General features: G+C 41.2%; 1 protein-coding gene across 1 annotated transcript in view; it reads right to left on the bottom strand.

The window, feature by feature from the left end:
• The window catches only part of LOC308284468 (E3 ubiquitin-protein ligase rnf213-alpha-like), a 90,667-nt gene that overhangs the window by 54,270 nt on the left and 13,679 nt on the right, over positions 1-22,718 (bottom strand). The window contains exons 14-27 of the mRNA XM_080725082.1: positions 18,529-18,627; positions 18,320-18,442; positions 13,831-14,014; positions 13,494-13,661; positions 13,153-13,305; positions 7,406-8,007; positions 7,148-7,307; positions 6,833-7,050; positions 6,365-6,505; positions 6,086-6,247; positions 4,769-5,975; positions 4,375-4,559; positions 4,081-4,236; positions 109-3,792 (exon numbers count right to left, since the gene is read on the bottom strand). Coding sequence (XP_080581208.1) covers positions 109-3,792; positions 4,081-4,236; positions 4,375-4,559; positions 4,769-5,975; positions 6,086-6,247; positions 6,365-6,505; positions 6,833-7,050; positions 7,148-7,307; positions 7,406-8,007; positions 13,153-13,305; positions 13,494-13,661; positions 13,831-14,014; positions 18,320-18,442; positions 18,529-18,627 — 7,242 coding nt within the window. The remainder of the gene's footprint in view (positions 1-108; positions 3,793-4,080; positions 4,237-4,374; positions 4,560-4,768; positions 5,976-6,085; positions 6,248-6,364; positions 6,506-6,832; positions 7,051-7,147; positions 7,308-7,405; positions 8,008-13,152; positions 13,306-13,493; positions 13,662-13,830; positions 14,015-18,319; positions 18,443-18,528; positions 18,628-22,718) is intronic.

Here is a 22,718-nt window from a genome sequence, read left to right as displayed (position 1 = left end):
GAATTAATTTAGTTTGAAAGAGGACAGTGCAGTAACTAGTACTAGTACTGGTAAGAACTCTAAACATTTGTGACAGACATCAATTGATAGCTTAATGAAGACAATTACCTCTGTAAAACATGTGTGGCTCTGCTCCTCTTGCTGTGTGTGCATGGCAATGAAGTCACTCAGGGATCTGTGAATTCCCCCTTTAAAATATTCTTGAGCCAAGCTTTCCCTTTCCTCATCAGACAAATTTGAGTGATCCAGTCGAACAATTGAGTCTGGAGTTGCACAATTCAGCAAAATGTGCTTAGCTCTGTCCAGGACCCTCTGCGTGGAAACAACATCATTCTTTAGTTGCTCTGATACTTGCAGGACCACAGAGGAGCATGTGTCTGAGTGGAAGCCAATGAATGCATCCCCTGGCACATATTGCTTCGAGGGAGAGCCGCTGCTCGGGTCTGCTGATTGCTTCGTCATTAGATTATTTGAGAAGTCATCGACCCAGCTCTGTAGTTTTTTGATAGCATCGTTCTGTTCATCCTTGAGGACATTGTTCATGTCAAGGTAGTGTTTCTCCAACCTGTTGATCAGTGGGATAGGAAACTGTTTGTAGACCACCTCTTTCTCTTCAATGACTATCAAACGGAATTCTTTGTGAACTCTGCACTTCACGCGGTGGGTTCCTAATCCCAGATCCACATAGTTTTGACCCCCGAGGGTCACATAGTACTGGTTCAGAGCATCATACAGACTTTCATAAAGGTTCTGAAGGTTCAGAAGCACAACAGTCCGCCCTGTCTCCATACACACCTTGACACGGTTGATATTCCGGCAAATCTGAGTGTACTCTTGGTCTTTGGGGAAACTCGACCCAAAGATTATCTCGGGATGGATTTGATCTGAAAAGAACAACTGTTGCAGAATCTGGAGAGCTGCATAGTTCTTGGAGAGGATTAGAAGGTAGCGACTTTCCTCTGCTTGGAAAACAGGTGAGATACTTCGCCTCACCAGGTCAACAGTATTGATGCACACGTCAGTAAAATTGTCGTTCAGCGCTGTACTGAATATCCTCATGACATCCACATCATCTCTTCCACTGAAGTTTCTAAGGACTGCTTCAGTGATTTGTTCTGGACTGGGGCTCTGTTTGGAGGCCTTGGTATTGGAGAATATCATCTTCACAAGGCTGTAGTAGTCACGCAAGCCAAAGAAACCCTTGCCCTCTGTGCATATTTCCATGTATGCATTTGCAAAGGGTTCAAAGAGGTGTTTAATTTTCTCACATAACGTGACTTCAGATGAGCAAATCCCTTTTGCACTTTCGATGAGCTCTGTCTTGTCTTGATCACCACGGGACACAAAGATTCCTCGATTCATCTTAGCGGGATCCAATGCCCAATTTGAAATCCCAATGAAACCAACTCTATTGTGAGGTAGTGGCTTATCATCAATACAGCCTTCTTCTAGCAATGGATGTAGGGTTTTCAATGGCATTTTAGGGGAGTCTTCTGCCAGTCCAATCTCATCTAGCACAACTACAGAGATGTATTCATCTAGGTTTTTGGTCTCTTGGAAATGGGCACTTTGTCTGAAGGTGCCAATGATGCCTTCAGGAGTTGAGTGAGGGCTGCACTGGAAAGACACCAGATGAATCTCCTTAAGCTTCTTGTAAAGTTCAGAATGTGATGCTTGGCCTTGCATTGCATCTGCAACCAGAGTTTTGGACAGAGATTTGGAGGTTCCAGGTTTACCGACAATAAACAAGGGAATTCTTAACTCAATACAGATGACCATCATGAACACATTCTCTTTCAAAGCCTCATTTCTTGCGATTGTGTCAACCATTGGAATGCCAGCAAGGAGAAGGTCCTGCATGAGTTGAATTTCTTCTCTGATTCTCTTGGCAGTGTATTCTGAAGAAAGTATTTGTCTTATTTGGTTCTGATAGGCCTTTTTGGTATTTTTGGTCTCCAAACAGGACTGATAGCAGACTGCAATGGCCATCAACAGTGACCAAATCACTCTGTCACTGGCATAGGCATCAGGTGCAGTAGTCAGATGAGCAAATCTGCCTGGAGGAAGGTCTGCATGGAGGAATTTCATCAGTTCTGTTTTGAACATTGAGTTCTTTTTGAAGAACCATGCAAACACCTGAATGCATCGTTCTACATCCCTGAGACTGACAAAGCAACATTCATCGTCTCTCTCTCTCATGAACCTTTGTGATTCAGACAACACCTCAGTTATCTTCCTGGTGTACGTATTGTTGATTGAGTTGGTATCTACCTGTCTTTTCACTATTTGCTCAATGTACATAAGCTCTGTCTGGTCATTGAGCTGGCCAAAGTCCCAAACCAGAGGAATCATGCTTGGAGGTAACGCATGGACACGATACACCAACTGGCGGAGAGGTATGGATCCCAGTCTGTCTTCAGTATCCTCAGCCCTGACTCTGTAGCCCAATCCAGACTCCTCCAGCCTTTTGATCATCGTGTCTGTGTGCTTCCTATAAGGATTGCATGCAGCAATAATCTGTAGCCCTGTTTTAGAGTCAAGATGCTGACCTTGCACAGTGTTGTCACACATGATTTCCTTGATGCTGTTGATGGCTTCAGTAGTGTTTGCCTCATCAAGGAAGATAACGGTATCAAACCCATGTTTTGCTGGATTGGCCAGTGCAAGTTTTTCTGCTTCCAGCAGTTCGGCATGTTTTTCTGTATTGGCCAGTGCAAGTTTTTCTGCTTCCTGCACTTTGGCATGAATCATTTCTGATGAAGTCCCACCATGCACCTTGACGAGTTTCATGTTTTCTGTGGTTTCTGTGGGTGCTCCACACCTTCTCAGTTCACATAAGAACTTAATGAGCCTTGTCTTGCCACATCCTGTCTCTCCCATGATGATGACTGGGATACCACACCTGAATCTCATGTGGATCGCCATCATTTTGAGCATGTTATCCGTGGTGAGCTCATATGTTTCATCTGGATCTGTTTGCTGCTTGCAGCCAAGAACATTGCAAAGATACCCAATCTTTTCTGATCTCTTAAGTTTATCAAATTCTACATTGAAAGGGACGCCCTGACGTTTGAGACCAGTGTACAGTCGTCTCGTCATTATGTTTTTCTTGATTACTTCCTTGGTAGAAGGGTTGATGGCGTCGACTTTTTCGTTATTGACTTGCAAGTGAAACCCAATAAAAGTCATGGATAGGTCGTCATTGAAGAAGATATAGGGATGTTGTTCAGTTTCCCATCTCTTTCTGAGGAGGAATGGAGCCAGGTCTTCTTCATTTAGTCCAGCGAGATCTTTCTGTCCTAGCCTTCCTTGGCTTTCATCAGCAATGCAGAGTGACGGGGTTGCAAAGTCTTTGGACATCAATATCATGAACTCAACCACAAAGTTTTTGAAGCCTTGTAGAGTGTCACCAACAAACTCAAATTTGCAAAAGGGAGAATTCTCGCAGTCTTGCAACTGAACATTGAGGAACCGCACAAAGTTTCTCAGCTCTGCCCAAGATGGATCAGTTATGCCACAGTAGAAAAATAACATTTGTAAGCATTCCACATGTGTTCCTTCAATGCCACTGTAAGTGAACTTGTCCAGATTGGCATGCTTGTGAAAACGTGTTAGATACTGGTATGGTCTTTGATATTCTTCACTCCGGAAACACAGATCATCCATGAGAGGGTCATCACACTCAAAGTCTTGCTTTTCTTCTTTACTAATTTCCAGTGTCAGAACATCCTTTGGTGGGCGGCATAGGACGTTTGGAAATACTTTAAAGAATGGAAAGCTTTCCGTTTCAACCTAAAAAGAGATGACGATGCATGTTTAGATGATTACTGCCAGAAATCAGAATTGAATCTAAGATGAAAAAGGAACAAAAAGGAAAAGAAAAATATATAAAATTGAAACTGATAAATGGGTACTTTCTTCTGAAAATGTATTTTCTTCTAATCAAAGAGCTCTCTCTCTCTCTCTCTCTCTCTCTCTCTCTCTCTCTCTCTCTCTCTCTCTCTCTCTCTCTCTCTTTCAGGTAAAAGTATCTACTAGAATGATAATATAATATAGATATAATGCTGTAGATCAACTTACATGTCTGGTGTCACGTCTGAGCTTTTCTCGTGTGGTCTCCAGTAACTCAGTGACATACAAGTGTTTGTTGCTACATTGCCACATCAATCCATCTGAATCCATGAAGTACCGTAGAAAGAACAGCTTGTATAAAAATTCATTCAAGCCTTTCCGCACCTGGGTGAACCAAAGTAGATCATTGCATTTTTTTTAAATGTCATTGTTCACTTTACAGAAAAAAACGAAACAAAAACAAATGAATATTTAAAGGGTCATACGATTTGATATTGAATAAGTGAAAAAGACAATCCCTACCGATGATGTGACATCAAAGTGAAACAGCTTGTGATCTTTGTCTCTTGGTGAATCGTACAAATATCCAAGTATCTTGTGCTCATCAATTTCAGGGTCGGTTAATCGAATGCATTTCTTAAATGCAGCTCCATGTTGAACGTTTGCCTCCATAATTTCGTACAATCTCTGTACATACAGGGATTTACCTGTAAAGTTAACCGTGTTACATTTTGTTAGGGCATTTAATGCATTAAAGGGGCTGTATATATCATGTATGAAATTACCCTATTGATTAATATGAATGATATTGTAACGGTCAGATATTGCTATCAACAATTACAAAAAATACGTAATACTTGTTACTGTAGCAGCAGAGGACATACTTTGTATTAGGGAGTACAGAGAAATGACTCACCAACACCTGCTCGTCTGGAAGAAACAATGCCAACACACTGTCCACCATTGAACACAGATGCAGCGCTGTTCTGATCTGAAGGAACAGAGAAATGTTTGGACAGATAGCACTGAATACTTTGTAGTGCCGCTTGGGGGACAAAGTCTGTTTTGAACTGACTAAATGCTGTGGGAATGTAGGCATCTTCTCTGTCAGAACGGCAGTAGATCACCAGTCTGTAGGCATGTCTCCCCTGTGAACTCAGTTTCCGAAAAGATGTTTCCATTGCACTGCTAACAGTATAGCTCAGTTGGTCTGCAAAGAGCATTGTGTAGATCTTCTGGCCTTGGTAACCTGGTGTGAGACATCTTCTCAGAAACATTTCTACTTGCTCGTAGGAAGTGGTAGGAGTACACAAGAGAACTTCGTCATAGGTTGGCAAGCACTCATTATCACTGGCCATGTACAGGCAGATGCTAGAAGCCAGGATTTCATCAGGCGGGCAGATGATGAGATTAGGTTGCTTTGAGGAGAGGCCTTTTGGAAGCTCTCTTGTGACTTCAGCATGGTTTTCTGCATAGGCTAGCATATTTAACAGACCTCCTAACCTCCTTAAATCCAAAGTATCCTGGGAACTTCCCATGTTCTTCATGAAGGAATTCCACATCTTCTCCAACTCTACCAAGCCAACACCATCTGCCTGACTCTCAAAGGCAGAATAACTGTCTTTGCTGTCTTCCTGATGATCAAAGCAAGTTTGAAATTCGACATCTTCCTGCTGTCTATAGTCAGCATAAGATTGATTGTGATACTTTTTCCATATTTGCCAAACATCTGCTGCTGAGCAATTTGTTTTGATGAAAGAAAGCATAGTCAAAGCCTTATCCTCTATCGCTGTATCCACCTTTGTCTTAGCCAGAACACTACACAGGTAGACTATCTGTTCTGCAGTGAAATAGTTGAGATAGTAGTGGTCAGATCTCTGTGTATCCATGAAGTTTTGCCAGTCCTTTAAGAACTCCTCCATCTTTCTGCACAGGCTTGTGAGCTGGTCCATTAACTTGCCTGTTAGTTGTTGCTGGATGTTACCAAGGTTGAAGTTCATGGTAATGCAAGGGCTTTGCTTATTGTTGCAGTAAATTCTAGCTTCCCAATGCCTGAAAAGTGGGTTCCCTGCAGCGTAAAGGTCTAAAAATGCTTGGGTAAGTCTTTGGGCACTGTCAAAAACCTGAGGACAGAGACGATATAACGATATGTCACATTTGATACTGCTGAATGGATAAAAGTAGTCACAATTAAAAATAATACTTGATGAATAATATACCATGTATACTATACCTCAGCAAAGTAGTCTACTTCAATCTGATTTTGGTCACCTCTCCCAGACATAAGCATGAGCTTGTTCTGCAATTCTCTGAGTTTTTCTAAGTCATAGTCGCGTATCAACTTGTTTTCACAGCCTTCTGGGATTTGCAGTGTCAGCGCAGTCTCTAAACTGAGCTATTGGAGGTTATGACATGGGACAAGTTAATACAACCATGAAGGGCTGTCAGATGTTTTTACACATGATGCCCATATCTACTGTGTTTACTGATACTATAATATTACTTTAAATACCTTCTTCTGATTTGGTGCCTTGATAATGTATATTCCTTTATCATTAATGGATGTTGCTAAAGATAGAGATGAAAGTTCGACAGATCCATGGCTTTCCTTGACTACTTTCTTTAACCACTCCAAATTGCGTGATGTATCATGCTGAAATGACATAGCAAACACAACGTTGTCTCAATGTACAAGCCACTTTGAATTGTCAAGGCCAATCACTACATGTAGCTAAACCAAATGACATATTTTACTATCATGGTGTGACTAATGAATTAAATGCAAACATCTAGCTGCAATAATTAGACATTGAATAATTTAACCTGCATACAAGTTAATAAACGGAATAGCAATTAAATAGATTATTTTGGTCAGACAATATTTAGTTTTTATAGAAAAAATAAAAAAAAGTGTTAGGGTTAGGGTTACACTAGAGATATATCAAATAACTACAAACTCATTGAAAGATTTGAATCTAACCAGCTTCTTTGGTAAATCCTTGTCATTTTCAAGTGCTTTCCACAATTTTTTCAGTGCCTCACTGAAGGTTGGAAAGTCTGATTTTGCTTCAAGTCCGTAGAGTATGGAAGAGTAACCAAGGACAGCGTCATGGAAACAAGCTACCCGACCCACATCCAGAGCATTCTCTCCAGCCCAAATGGACGCTAGGTCAACAAGCACTTTCAACTCTTTGATACCTGAAATAAAACATGTATATTCAATGCCTGGTAAACTTTGAATTAGCTGATAGTGATGCACATGACTGTGTTTCTTGCAAAAAAAAAAGGTATTCACCATTAAGTGTCTCTTTAACCCAAAGGACAAAATCTTTCGCCAGACTGAGTTCCTGAAGACACTTCTTGTGAAGCTCATTTATGTCTTCAAGAATCTTTTTGGTCATCAGCAAAGATTCATCAATGTATCTTAAACTATTTTTCTTGAAGTCAATTCTGTCCTGTGAAACAAATAAAGGAAAAAAGAATGAATAAATGTAAGAACAGAGGATGAATATGTACATCTTTACAATATTACATTTTCTTTTTATCAACTCACCAGTTCTAGCAATTTCTTTGGTTCACTGAAGTCTCCATGAGGACATATTGTCTCTTTGACTTCCATAATTATCTTGGCAGATTCCACTGCAAGATGAAGGCCATGGTATTGTTCGATCTGATGAATACGCTCGCTGATCCATTTTCTGTCGTCAGATTGGTTGATCCTGCACATGATCTCTAGATCTTTCTTCATCTCATCATATCTTCCTTTGTAGACCTCTAAGATGCGGTCCACTTCTTCCAGTGACAAAGTACCACTCTTCACACTTTGATAAATCCTTTTGTACTCAGCATAGCAGCTCAGGAAAATTTTGCTATGGATCTGATCTAGAGTAAAAACGTCTTCTGCTTCTTCCTCTTCGGTGTGTTCTTTTGATAGATGATCGACTTGGTTCTTCCAGCACATTTTGAAGATGTAGCTGTCCTTGATGGAATGTAGTACAGATGCCATCTTACGGGTGTTCTCATTGAGGCTGAAATATGTGACTATCCCAGTCAAAGCTGAGCTCTCTCTGTCATGTCTGTAAACTTCCATGAAGTCATCCAGGGCCTTCAGGTTAATGTTGTGTTGAATCTTTTCATTTAGTCCCTTGAAGTCAGCTATGGATTAACGTGACATTATTAATAAACTACAAATATTTTGTTCTAATTTATAGTAAAATGTATAGTATATTTAGTAGTGTATATACTGTATATTTCATACAATAAAGCATCATATTGTGTTCAATGATGGCTCTATGGTCCTCCTACAATATGCGATCACGCCTAATGGGCAATCTGACCATTAGATTTTGAGATATCTTGTGGAAATTGAGAATTTGTGAGGAAAGGCATCACCAAAATCAATAGGATTCCTCATCTGCAGTTCATGCATGTCCATCGCAATTAATCGCATTTTAATCGCACATCGATATTTGACCCAGTGAGAAACATTTTTTGAATGCATTTTGGTACAAGTGAATCAATTAATAGTGAATACATAAGCTTAAACAACAGAACATAGCTTATTTTTTAGTAGTGAACGTTTTATTTTTATTTTTACAGATGACTGAAGGGCTCATCATTAGGCTACCATAACACCTCAAAATTATTCATGTCAAGGACTATTAGCCCAGCCCCAGGGACCCCCATTTGAAAATATACACCAGGGGTCCCCATATAAGAGAAGATCTTTTACAGACCGTCACCTAGAACTTATTTCCAACTATTTTAATTTCAAGGACCCCCAGTTTGACATGCATTAGGGCTACGGACCCCCATTTAATGGCATTTCTATCTCTGGGACCCCAATTTATATTGTAAAATCATTACAAATGGATTCGGTAGGGCCCATTTGGTTCCATAGACTAAGGGTCCCTTTAGTTCCTAACTATCATTTAGCTGGGGATCCCTGGAACTCTCTCAAGGACCCCTGGGGCCTGGGGGTCCTTGGACCCCACTATGAGAACCATGTCATAACGTAAAGGAGGACTCCTCTTCACCAGAGCTGTGTTACGTTAGCCTCCATGCTAGGTGCAACATGTTGCATTGTGATGCACAAAACCGTGCTTTTAGTCCACGCTTCCATTCAAATTTCCAATCCACGGAGCCATGAAACGCTGTCTGGGCGTCTGACTGCCTAGCTGCAGTCAGTGCCATGGCTGGCTCAGCCTGGCTGCAGCGAGCTGTGTCCCGATGTGTGGACTGGAGAGACGAGACCTCCGGTGGTCAATCTCTTCAGAATAAGAGTACCCCGCGGTGCAAAAATAAGTGCGATTAAATTGCGTAATAATTGCGCGATAATTTTTCTGTAATTAATTAATCGAAATTAACGTGTTAAAGTCCCGGTCTTAATATATATATATATATATATATTTATATATATATATATATATATATATATGCACATACAGTATTATGCTGTCTTGGTAGCACTGAGGATACAGACTGGATACAGGACATTTGGTTACTCTAGGACTTGTGCTGGAGTTTATTCTTTTTTGTATAGGCCTAAATTGTTTAGTTTTTTACTATCAATGTGGTTAATCCTGCTGTGCTGTCTATTTACAAAAAATCTGCAATGTGACCCCAAACAATCTGTAATTTGGAGTGGTTAAGTACAGATGTGCCGTTTCAACTCTTCATGCTTCACTGATCTTTTCTTGAAAATGCAAAAGCATTTTTTCCACAGGTTTCTTTCCCCGTTTGCCTTTCAAATTTGTATCTTGAATGGAGCGTATTTTTGCAGAAACTCGCAAATGGCAAGAAACCACTCCATTCCCATTGAAAAGTAGAATCCACCTTCAAAGGTATTTTTTTTTTTTTTTTCTAATTTAAAGTCAGAGAAGGTCATAAAATAGCAAAAATAGCTACAAGCTCAATGTTCTGCAAATCCCCTGAAAATTTACTTTCTTGCCAATGGCAGGATGTGTGAAGTTTTGAAATGGGACATCTGTATGTTTTCAAGTTTTGGTATAAGCTTTGGTTTAGATGTTAGGTAAGGTTTCGGGTTTGTTGTGGGCTGTTTGAGGGTCAAGAATCTGAGAGGAGATTCACTAATTGCAAACATGACTCTCTAATGAATCCAGCACATTATGTAATATGGACCACATACCGTAAATCACCAATTAACCGCCCGGTGGCAAACTGCCGCCAGGGTCTCATATATCCGCTGGGGGTCTGACCCCATTTTGCGCAATAAACGCCTGTCTCAAATAAGCGCAAGGTTCGTATAAGCGCCCGGGCTGTTATTTGCAATTAATATTATCCTTATTAGGTTTTATGTAAGAGCCTGGGCTATTATTTGCCATTTATTTTATCTTTGTTTGGTTGTTTGATATTATTTGTATTTATTTAACTTAACTGGTCATTTATGTTGCATGGCAGTGGTGCGCTGAAAACAAATCTACAAGCTCACAGCAGTGCTGTGACGGTAGCCTAACTGCAAGCGTCAGACTCTTCACACACTACGTTTCACTTCGTTTTGGGGAGAGAGTCTGATCCTTCGGACGGAGATTCTATTTCAGCGGGGGCGGGCTAAAGCCTATTGACGTCACACACACACACACACACACACACACACACACACATACACACACACACACACACACACACACACACACACACACACACGCTTAGAGCCCCCGACGGCGACGTGGCGTGACATTGCAAAAATAAGTTATTTATTATAACATATTATATGATTGCATGTTTACGTTAGTGCAAAATGGTCTTAAAACATAATGAAACGGCACTATTGTATAGTTTATTAAAAGAATTCGAGTCGAGTCTGACGCCGCCATGACAGTTTTCAATCAGAGTCTCACGTGGGCAGAGGACACCAATCAGAGTCCAATAGTGACTCTCACGTGAGCAGAAGAGCTCTGAAGGGAGGGGGCTGGGGGGGGCTGGGACCGGACCAGCCTTGGGAATCCACCAGAAGCCAAACCACGTGCCCCAAGTCTACAGCCCTGATTGGCCCATTCAATTCGCCCGCTCCTCGGGTGAGCTGAAAATAAAATATTGAATCTCCGGGTTCAGTCCACACTACACACCACCCACCAACAGGGGGTGGTAATGTGCGGACTGATTTATCAGGCTACTGTGACAGCACGTTGCAACGCACCGCACTCGCTGTGCGTTGCTACTGGTCATATGTTGCATGACGGTAGTGCGCCGAAAACAGCAAATCTACAAGCTCACAGCCCTGTGGACTAGAGCTGGGATCGGGCCCATTTTTTCTGTCCGTTCCGAACCCGTGTCCGACAGTTTTCTGTCCGACCCGAGTCGACGTCCGAGCATTAATCATGAAAAAGCGTCCGACCCGAGCCGAGGCCCGAAACTTATGTTTTCAACGCTTTTTCGCCTTGTTTCTTTTTCTTTGAGGAAGCCACTGATTTACACTCACTAGCAAACGTGTTATAATGTGCAGTGAGTGCATGCAGCGTGCCTGTTTGTTACCCTTAATAATATTAAGCCACATTGTGGCTTGTGAAAGTGTTTTAGATAATTACATAAGTAGGCTACGTTGATATTAAATAATAAGCTATAACGTGCACTGCGCGTCTGGTGACTGGTCTGACTGCTGTCAGTGACTCGCTGCAGTCACACACTTAAAATCCTCTTTTACAAACTGTTAATAAAGTATTCACACACAAACCTTTTCCACAGTTCAATCAATATCAAAATGTATTCAGTCTTACCAGCAGCATAGACGAATCTGACATCTGCTCTGCTTTTAATATCCAGCGTCCACAAACTCCAGTCCACGTAACAGCGGCCTTGGCCGTCTTTCTTAATCAAAAACTATAATTAATCCAACCATTATGGTTTATGGGTTTTAGGCTTAGGCTACATTCAACATCGGACTTTTTAATTATGTCTGCGTTGACAACTACGTTGAAATGCGTCCATACCACTGATTTCCCTCTTTCGTTTTCAATTGCTTTAAACTTTCCCGTAGACAAATTAACTTTTATCTCGGCTGGCGGCAACATTATCTCACTCATTCACCTTTTCTTCTCGTGTATCTGTTTGTTTGTTTGTTCTCTGTCACATATGACACTCCCACTTATTCCTTTTCCCCATGAACATGTGCATGGTTGTCAAGACAACGCACTGAGCGTAGTCACGTGCAGTGCACCAGAAGACAAGGAAATAGCACACACAGAGACAATTGTATCGTTTTACACTTTATTTTCTATAAATCCAAATTATGTCCGACCCGAATCGACGTCCGACAATTAATTGTGAAAATGCGTCCGACCCGAGTCCGAGCCCGTCGGGCTTGTCGGGTCCCGTCGGATTTCAGTCGGGTATCCCAGCTCTACTGTGGACAGACACTTCTAAGCCAAATATGGTGCCCAGCCCAGTGCTGCGCTACCATGACGCGCAGGACGCACTGTCTGTGCGTCGGGAACAGATTGCCAAAGGACACCGAAAAAAGAGAGGAAAAAAAGAAAAGGAGTCTGCTGCTCTCTGCGCACTGACCATCATTCATTACTGTCTAAAACGTTGCTACAGTGCAAAGTTTACGTGAGTAATTTAATGGCAAAACGTTGTGATGGAGAAAGACTGGCCAATAAAGACCAGCTGGATCAGAATAACTCATTACCTACTGTTGCTGCCTCTTGTTATCCAGTCCGCATTTTGAAGAAGTATAATCCATTATTTTGAGGTTCAAGGGGAATGCAGAAGGCTTAATCATAATGCAATACCATAATGGTTTAATGTCAGGATAGTGGAGCTGTTCAGTGGTCACGTCAGCGAGTCCAGTCAGAGCACCAGCTGCAGGACTTCTGCGCTAATTGGGTCGTTGACTCGTTGACCCTAATTGACTATTTTGGAGAAAGATTCCCTTAGTATAAATATAGTATATATATATATATTTTTTTTTTAAGGCTTTCATACACTCTTGATATTTTTTAAATGAGGTTTGGTCTAATAGATCACAATGTGCTATTTTCTGGGTGTTCATAATAATCAAAATGTTATTAAATGTTATTATTATTATTACCCTTATTGTTATTACTATTATATAGTTTAAGAAAGAAAAAATAACCAAATAATGGCCCAGTGCTGGCCAGTGCCAAAATAAAAAAAATCCTGTTACCAATAGCCGCCTGGCCTCTTTTAAGCGCTCGGGGTCCGACCCCATTTTGCGAAATAAACGCCCGGGCTACTAATTGGTGATTTACGGTAATATGTAATTTGCAAATGCTGAATATCCACTGCCATACCGATAACCAGTAGTTATATAACTTTTACCTTTGACATGATGTGGAAGGTCCTGGCAGATCTGTAGAAGGTCCTTCACCAAGTCCTGTTCATGGCAGACAGCTTCAACTTCTTTTATCCTCTGTTTCAGAAGACTCATCACTGTGCTGTCATCCTTACAACCGTCATCATCACACAAGCCACCTGAGATAGAAATAGACCAATGATAAATAATTGGTGTGTGTGTGTGTGTGTGTGTGTGTGTGTGTGTGTGTGTGTGTGTGTGTGTGTGTGTGTGTGTGTGCGCGCGTGCGTGCGCGCGTGCGTGCGCGCGTGCGTGCGTGCAGTCAGCATGCGTGCGTATGAGCGTGTGCACACGTGTGTATAATCACCTATCTTCAGCAGCTTAGTGAATTCATGTTGCTTCAACTGGAGTTTCTTCAGTGTTTTAATTTGGATGTTGCCATTAATGAACTTCTGTGTCACAGCTTTGAATGCTGAACTCGCCATATTCAGCTTCACCTCAGCATCACTCGTCAACTGGTCAATCAGTTCTCCACCTAGAAATATTACAAAATTCATAAATTGTACAGTATGGCTGTATTTCTGAAAAATGACATCAAGTGTCTCAAATATATAAAATTAAAAAAACAATCGGTAACATTATAACAATCTACTTAGAGTAGCTACATTTAAAAGCTAACAATAAGTAGTATCAGTATGAATCACCTTTCATTTGGAAGATTGTTGTGGTCAGGGGCCAGTTGAGAAGGTGCTCCATCACAAGCTCCTCCCTGTCTCCATCAGCATTGATGGGCCATGACTTCAGCATGATCACTGACATCAGCTTCCCAAACTTCCTTATGACAGGATGTTTCTTCAACAGTTCAGCAACTGTCTCTCCAGTTTTATCCTAATGAAAACATGGAGTAACAGAAAGAATAACTCAAGGTCAGAAATGGCCCATAGGTTGGTCACAAGAATCAACAAATTGTTTGTTTGTTTGTTTGTGTGTTTATTTGTTTGTTTGTTTGTTTGTTTTAAATGAAGCTTAGCAAGCTAATAGTTACACTTCATAACAATGTATTGATAGAATATACAATGCTAACTTAGTCAGACCATGTGGCATATACAATTCTTACTTTTATTCTATAAAAAAAAACTACTCTCCCTACTATTTGTGTTTTTGACTATTTCTTTAACAATGACAACAAAGCTACCATATTTGTCACCAAAAACATGACATAAATGTTACACAGTATGACTTTAAGGTTAACAACATTATATGTACTTAGTTGACTGGAGTGCCCCCAGGAATCTATACGCAGAGATGGACAGAGTACTTAACCCCAGTACTTGAGTAAGAGTACAAATACTACTGGTAAAACTTTACTCCAATACGAGTAAAAGGAGCCCAGTAAAAATATTACTTGAGTAAGCGTAAAAAAGTACTTGCTTTTAAATGTACTTAAGTAGTCAAGAGTAAGAGTAAATTCCCTAAAAGAGTACTTTGTACTTTTCAGCCTTCCTAGAAATTTACTTGAGTAAGAGTACCAGTAAGACGCCAAAGGGTGAGGTCGCACAGAGGGCGAGGTCACGCAGGACGGAATTCACACAGGACATAATTCATTATTAAGTGTGCCTGCAATGCAATGTCAAACCACTTATTGTAATCCGCCATACTTATATAGTTCAAAATAATCTTCCCGCAAATTTCGGCACGTAATAACTGCCGCACGATTTACGCCACCCCCGTAATATATACATCAAAACGTGCGGCTCGGCCGGGAATGGTGTGCTGTTACTTTTCTTTCCGATCCGCGTTACCATGGCGATGTAATCCGCGAAAAAACGACGCCCAAAAACCCCATAGACTTTGAATGGGGGAAATTTCTGCACTTAATAACTGCCACACGATTTACGCCACCCCCGCAATCTATACATCAAAATATGCGGCTCGGCCGGGAATGGTGTGCTATTACTTTTCTTTCCGATCCGCGTTACCATGGCGACGTAATTCGTAAAAAACTATGTGCAAAATCCCCATTGACTTTGAATGGGGGAAAGCAGAACAAAACAGATACTTCGTAACTATGGCATATTTTTGCCTAGCAACGTGTTTTCAACTTTAAAACGCTCACACGACTTTGGACTTTTTCTGGCCAAAGGCACGAGCTGTAATTCATTAAGCCCCGCCCCCTCTGTAACAGGAAGTGCCCTTTGCCAAACAGGAAGTGCCTCTATATCTTATGAACCGTTTGTCGTACAGACGTGTGGGTGGTGTCATATGACTTGATTAAGAGTCCTTAACCTTAATTGGTGCTTCCTTCGCCAAACAGGAAGTGCCCTTTGCCAAACAGGAAGTGCCTCTATATCTCATGAACCATTTGTCGTACAGACGCGTGGGTGGTGTCATATGACTTGATTAAGAGTCCTTAACCTTTCACCAAACAGGAAGTGCCTCTATATCTCATGAACCGTTTGTCGTACAGACACATTGGTGGTTTCATATGACTTGATTAAGAGTCCTTAACCTTAATTGGTGCTTCCTTCGCCAAACAGGAAGTGCCCTTCGCCAAACAGGAGGTAACTCTATATCTCATGAACTGTTTGTCGTACAGACGTGTGGGTGGTGTCATATGACTTGATTAAGAGTCCTTAACCTTAATTGGTGCTTCCTTCGCCAAACAGGAAGTGGCCTCCGCCAAACAGGAGGTAACTCTATATCTCATGAACTGTTTGTTGTACAGACGTGTGGGTGGTGTCATATGACTTGATTAAGAGTCCTTTACCTTAATTGGTTTAACTTAGCCCTGCCCCCTCTTCTGATTGGCCGAAACTTGATTGTTCCTTTTTTGGCTATTACTCATCAACCGTTTGTCATACAGAGTTGTGGCTGGTGTCATATGACTTGATTAACCCTTTCCAAGCCACGGGGAGCCCCTTAATATTAAAACCGTAATATACCGGACATCTGAGCAAGGGTGAGGCAGCCGCGCCGTCTTTTCCCGTACTGTGTCATTAAAGCGATCGTCTAACCTTCCCTAGTCACCACGCGTCCATCGATAGCGCATGGCTGCTCTGACATGAAGCAGAGGTGACGTCATGGCCTTTCCTTCTTCATGCTTCCTTCCTGCCGTCCGTTTACTGTTTGGAGGATAACGTTAGCATAGCTGGAGTGCTAAGGGCTAAGCTAGCCAAAATGGTCACATCGACTGTTCAGTCATTCTTGAATTATATGATTGGATTATTATGCGCACGGATCGCGCACGCGAAACGCACAGGGAGATCGATGCTCGGCCAAAACTACCACTCTATCCCAACGGAGATCCAGATAATCACGGTGAGCTAATGACCTGGGGGGGGGGGGGGGGGGGGGTGGAAATAAAAAAACAACGGTGCGGTCCAAGAAGGAATGGTGGCGGGCTCATGTTTATAAACATAATATTATGTCTCAGATCACAATACAATAATAGAAATTTCACGGCTATTCTACCAACAACCATTCTATTTGCTAGTGAATGCTAAATTAATGCTAAAATGCTATTGCTAAAATGCTAAAGCTAATGTTAATAAAAATTCTAAAATGGTTAATGCTACGATAATTTTAAAGCTAATGCAAAACATGCTTGCTAATGTTAAAAAATCTAACGCTAATGCTAACACCAACTGCTACACAAGGTTGCACACAAATAGCGAGCTACAGGCACGTTTAAATTTCGTAGAAATTTGCTTTTCTAGTTAACATATATCGGACCAGGTACCCATATATGGAGATCCCTGATACCCATGTATGGAGATCCATGTATATGGAGATATGGGCATATATTGGGCACATTGGTTGGATCATATTGGTTGGTTCAACAAACATTTTTTGTTTCATACAACTGTACATTGTGCAAGTACAATAGGGGAACAGCAGGGGAAGCAGCTAAGAACATAGGCAAAATTCTGAGCTATCCGTGTGCAACAGTTGGAGTCTGTAGAACCAACCGTGTGCTGTGAGACCCCAGACATGCTTACTTGGTTACTCGTTATGTGAAAGTCCTATGACGTTTTACATCATACATACAATCCCTTTTATACCCATATATGGAGATCCCTGTATGTAGAACCAATCGCGTGCTGTGAGACCCCAGACATACGTCCGTGCGTGTCAGTATCTGTCTCACAGTCATTGTCCCTTTTTATGGACATATCTCTCCAGTCCACACAGCGGGACGCAGCTCGCTGCAGCCAGGCTGAGCCAGCCATGGCACTGACGGCAGCAGACGCCCATATATAGCTTCCGTCTTTCAGTCAGTACAGGAATTGTCCGTCTTTCAGTCAGTACAGGAAGTGATGTCATGTGACATCACCTCACCTCATCACAGTGACAGTCCATATATAGATAGATAGATAGATAGATAGATAGATAGATAGATAGATAGATACTAGATAGATAGATAGATAGATAGATAGATAGATAGATAGATATATCACTGGCCAGATGGCAAAGGCATGGCCCATATCTGTGTGGCTGGTTCAGATAGAGATCTCCATGTATGGGCATAAAATATATTGTATGTATATGGATACATATTATTATTAATCAAGGATAAAATACAATAGAGAGTCCATATATTCATTCCCAGAAAGAAAATCTATTTTATGCCCATATATGGAGATTTCTGATGTGATCAATCCCAGGCCGAAAATGTTAATATTAAGTCCATATATGTATATGGATATATATTAATAAAGGATAAAATAAATAAAATGTCCATATACAATATGGGCATTTCCAGATGATGCCCTGTTAGGCTACCCCCTTATGCCCATATATGGAGATCCCCAGGCATCAAACCCAGGCCCTAACTTGCCAAGGCCCTGCTTGGCTTTACTAATTAACATATGTTTTATGCCCATATATGGAGATTCCTATATATTATCAATATTAAGGACATTATTAAGGATATTATGTTATAAATATTAAGGACATATCTGGGAATGCCCATATTTGGTAATCCCATATATGGGCATGTTTTGACATAACATTGTTGACTATCATGCAGGGCTCTCCATATATGAGTAACTGGTCCCATATACATCATTGGCCAGATGAACAAGAATTGGCACGACGTCGCCCTTTAAGGCGAGGTCGCATGTCACCCTGAGGTGTCTTACTAGTAGTTAACTGTGACCTATGGTTGCAACAAATATTTCTGACAGTAATTACCTGACACATATCAGCAGCTGCTTCCAAGGCACATTCCTCCATTGCGTTGCTTATTGAAGGATTTGTCCTGCTAATGTCTGCCTTCTTTTCACAGTATATTCCAATCTGATCCATTTGTTTTTCCTAAAACACAAATAGACCTTAATTTGTTTAGCAAACTATGCATATTATCTTCAGGCAAATCATGTAACTCAACCCTCCAACCTTACCTGTTGTAATTTCCCTTTGAAGTCAGTCAGAAATGTGGTTTTCCAGAGTGAGGTAAGGCCCTTGTCATTGAAGGAGATGGAGATTAACTGGTTCCATACCTACAATGTGACAAAACATGGAATTTAATTTTTGTTTTCATTGTAGGGGTATTAGGGGTAATATCAAAATCAATATATTTGCATTATAGACAAATAGCTACATGAAGCTAGGGTGAGTGCTAGGGCAACAGCCCTAGCACTCACAGGGGTCCCTAGGGACCTCCAGAGCACATGGGCCGACCCTCCACACCCTCATGCCCGACCTAGCTCACCTTTTCGGGGCACTGAACGGCCAGCGCCGCTCTCTATACCGCAAAGACTAGGAAGATACCGAACTGAAGGGATACAGAGGGCTCTATCTTCCACACCGCTCCACCTTAAATGCATCATACTGTGTTTGTAATGGTTTCACAACAAGGTGTCACTTTTGCATCATGTTTCATGTCAAGACATTATGGGCCTGATTAGAATGGCGTTAATTAAGGCCGCTCGGCAGAAAAATCGGCCATGATCGGCGAGCGCCAACGGTGTGCCAACGGTGACGCAATTGTAGTCCTTAGGCCATCTTTTGGGTAAAAACACAGGTGTTTCAATTGTTTGCTTTACTCCAATCAGAACACCTGTGTAAGGCTATGTTGACCCAAGAAATGGCCGCTCTTAGAACTACATTTGGCACACCCTATTGTGCAATTAAGAAGTGGGTGCTGAATCATATCGGCGCGCTGAGCGGCGCTCGCACGCATATTTAAGGCATGGGGAGGGAACATATGGAAATCAACCTGCGCTATGCGTCCAGTGCAATTATGATGGTCGAGTTCCTAAAAAAATATGGCATAGCGCTTAGACGTGCTTTGATCACATGCGCTAAATGACATGTTTATTCCCCCTGGGAGAGGATGTGACGTTTAGCCGTGCTGGCGCCGCTGCAGGCAGGCATTAAGAACCAATAGCTATATTCGTTTTTAAGTGTGCCTGCCATGCAACGCAATGGCAAAACACTTATTGTAATCCGCCATACTTATATAATAATAATCACTTCACAAAATTTTGGCACGTAATAACTGCCGTACGATTTACACCACCCCCGCAATATATACATCAAAACGTGCGGCTCGGCCGGGAATGGGGTGCTATTACTTTTCTTTCCAATCCGCGTTACCATGGCAACGTAATTAGCAAAAAACGACGAGCAAAAAACCCCATTGACTTTGAATGGGGGACCCAGAAACTTTGGCACCACATAACTCTGACATACTTTTGCCTAGCAACGTCATTTAAACTTTAAAATTCACACACAACTTTGGTGTTTTTCCGGCCAATAGGGATGAGCTGTAATTGATTAAGCCCCGCCCCCTCTGTAACAGGAAGTGCCCTTCGCCAAATAGGAAGTGCCTCTATATTTCATCAACCGTTTGTCGTACAGACTTGTGGGTGGCGTCAAATGACTTGATTAAGAGTCCTTAACCTTAATTGGGGCCTATTTCGCCAAACTGGAAGTGCCTCTCACCAAACAGGAAGTGACCATATATCTCATGAACCGTTTGTCGTACAGACTTGTGGGTGGCGTCAAATGACTTGATTAAGAGTCTGTAACCTTAATTGGTGCTTCCTTCGCCAAACAGTAAGTTTCCTTCGCCAAACAGGAAGTGCCTCTATATCTCATGAACCGTTTGTCGTACAGACGATAATGTTAAGCTAATGCAAAAAATGCTAATGTTAAAAAATCTAACGCTAATCTAATGTTAATGCTAACACCCAAAAAAATCTAACGCTAATGCTAACATCAATCGCTACACAAGGTTGCACACACTTAGCGAGCTGCAGGCACACTTAAAATTTCGTGGACATTTTCTTTTCTAGTATTCTGTCAATTCTGGTCTAATTTTACAAATGTAAATGTCTAAATATTTCCTGACATGTGTACATATATTAATGTTTATCCATTATCAAACAAAATGAGGGGGGATATATTTTATTTTATTTAATTGGTTCCACCAGAAGATTCTTTCTTTTTTTTTTTTTTTTGCCTGCTTTCATTTGTGGCACAAATTTTGTGCACAGTAGACTAGACCCATGGCTGGTGTCGGAAAGGGAAGAAGAATTCCACAGGGTCATGGAGTTTTTATTTTATTTAAAAAATATCGCCTTAGAAATTAGGAGACTTTAAATAAACAGCGGCGCTCACGGCGCACCTCGCCACACAAGGTCAATTATGGTCCGATTAAAAGAAAAAGATAAAACACATATACCTAGGATAATCTACATAGGATATGTAGATTATTATTCAACCTCAAGATCAAACGAAATCAGGTGGGATACTGTATGTTTTATTTTGTTTATTTACTGGTTCCATCAGAAGTTTTTTTTTCTCCTTTTTTTTTCTTTTTTTCGTACAGTATGTGGCCGGAGGCCGCTGCACCTTTCTGTATTAATTAATTGGCCACTTGTTTAATTTGTTTAACCCTAACCCTTCTGCTTCGGCTTCAGCCCAACACCACTCATAAAAAAGTTGCTACATTATGTGATCGTATTCAATAAGACCTATGTGAATCACTCCTTAATCCTTTCCTCGTTACTGCTGCCTCTGTCCTGTCATTTGAAGAATAAAAATCCATTTTGAGGTGAGTGCATGGATGAAGCAGAGAAGGCTTAATAATATGTTGGCTGATAGGATAAATTATGGTTTAATGTAAAGTTGAGGAATGAGGAGAGCTGGTTAGTGCATGGTCAGTACTAGCGTGCTTTGGGGCTCACCAGCTGCGTGCGGGAGTTAATAGATCTGACCTAGTTGCAATTGATTATTTGAGCAAGATTCCAAATAGCCTAACATTTGAAAATACTTTTATATAGCTACATTTCGATCTATTAGGGCAAACCTCCTTTGAAAAAAGTATCAAGAGTAGGCCCTACTCAATTCTGGCTATTTTCTGGGTGAAATTACAATTAAATAATAATAATAATAAATTTTCGGATTGTCGGATTTCAAAATTTTCATGTACACGTGTGTGATATCACTGATATGTGAATAAGAGGGACTAGGCCAGGGAGAATTATAGGCCTACATTACTGTCTGTCCATTTATGTGCAAATATGACACATTAGCCCCTTCATCCTTCCTATTCAAGAATGCCAGTAAAAGGGAATGACGGACGAGCTTCTGATTGGTGAATGTACTACCTACCGGCCGAAAACTGCGGTCATGCCATCGGTTCTTCAGGGAAACACACCCATGAATAATTTTTCTGTGCACTTGGTGCACAATTTGAACAGCGAAAATGTCATACAGTAATAAGCTGCTGATCGTTATTCATGCGTCAAACACGATCGTCGCCTGCCGGAATCTCCTTAGCACGGCCGTTAATTACCGGCTTCAAAATAGGGCGGTCTATGTCTTCAGAATAATGAGAAATAGTCTAAAAGTCAGTCTGCGCAAATGTTTCATAAGGATGATAGATTCATCTGGCCAGGAATTAATCAAATATAGGCTACTCACTGGTATGGTCCTATGTTGTATGTCAGGAGCGCATCTGTTATGCAACTTTGGGAACGTTGAATAAGCTTTGATTGATCTTGTACAGTCTCCATCTCCATCTCCTCAAACAGAACTTCAATAAGTGTCTAATGTTTGTTTATGGTTTGATAGTTGGGACTGTGCGTTCATTCCATAATTCCTGGCTTAACCTGCAGTGCACGCTGTGTCACAACCTGACGCTGAAATGGGCTGCTATTGTTTCTGATGATGCTTTATCTTCAAGTGCGTGTGCATTGTTCTTGATTTGTGGTAACTCGTAAGACAACTTTGTGTATTCATTAAATTTTCAGAGACAGTTCTACAGTATGCTACTCCTTTGAAGCGGCTCTGCTTTTTTTTTTTTTTTTTTTTACCGCAACCTCAATATATCAGAGGTTGCGTTAGACTGGTAATTGCTGCTTTTGAACGGGACTGAAAGATAAAATTCCCTCAGAACATCCTGACCGATTTAAAAACCAACGGTAATTTATTATTATCGCTGTCTGCAAATCAGACACATTTTAAATCCTCTGTGCCTCTCTGTATGGCAGGCTGCCTCCTTCTCTCTCTCACTCTCTCCCTCTCTCTCTCTCTCGCGCGTACTCCCTCTCTCGCACGCACATTGTCGGAGAAACTTGAG

The sequence above is a fragment of the Nannobrachium achirus genome (assembly GCF_963921795.1).
Source record: "Nannobrachium achirus genome assembly, chromosome: 4".
NCBI lineage: Eukaryota > Metazoa > Chordata > Actinopteri > Myctophiformes > Myctophidae > Nannobrachium > Nannobrachium achirus.
This window is presented reverse-complemented; position numbering and strand designations above follow the sequence as displayed.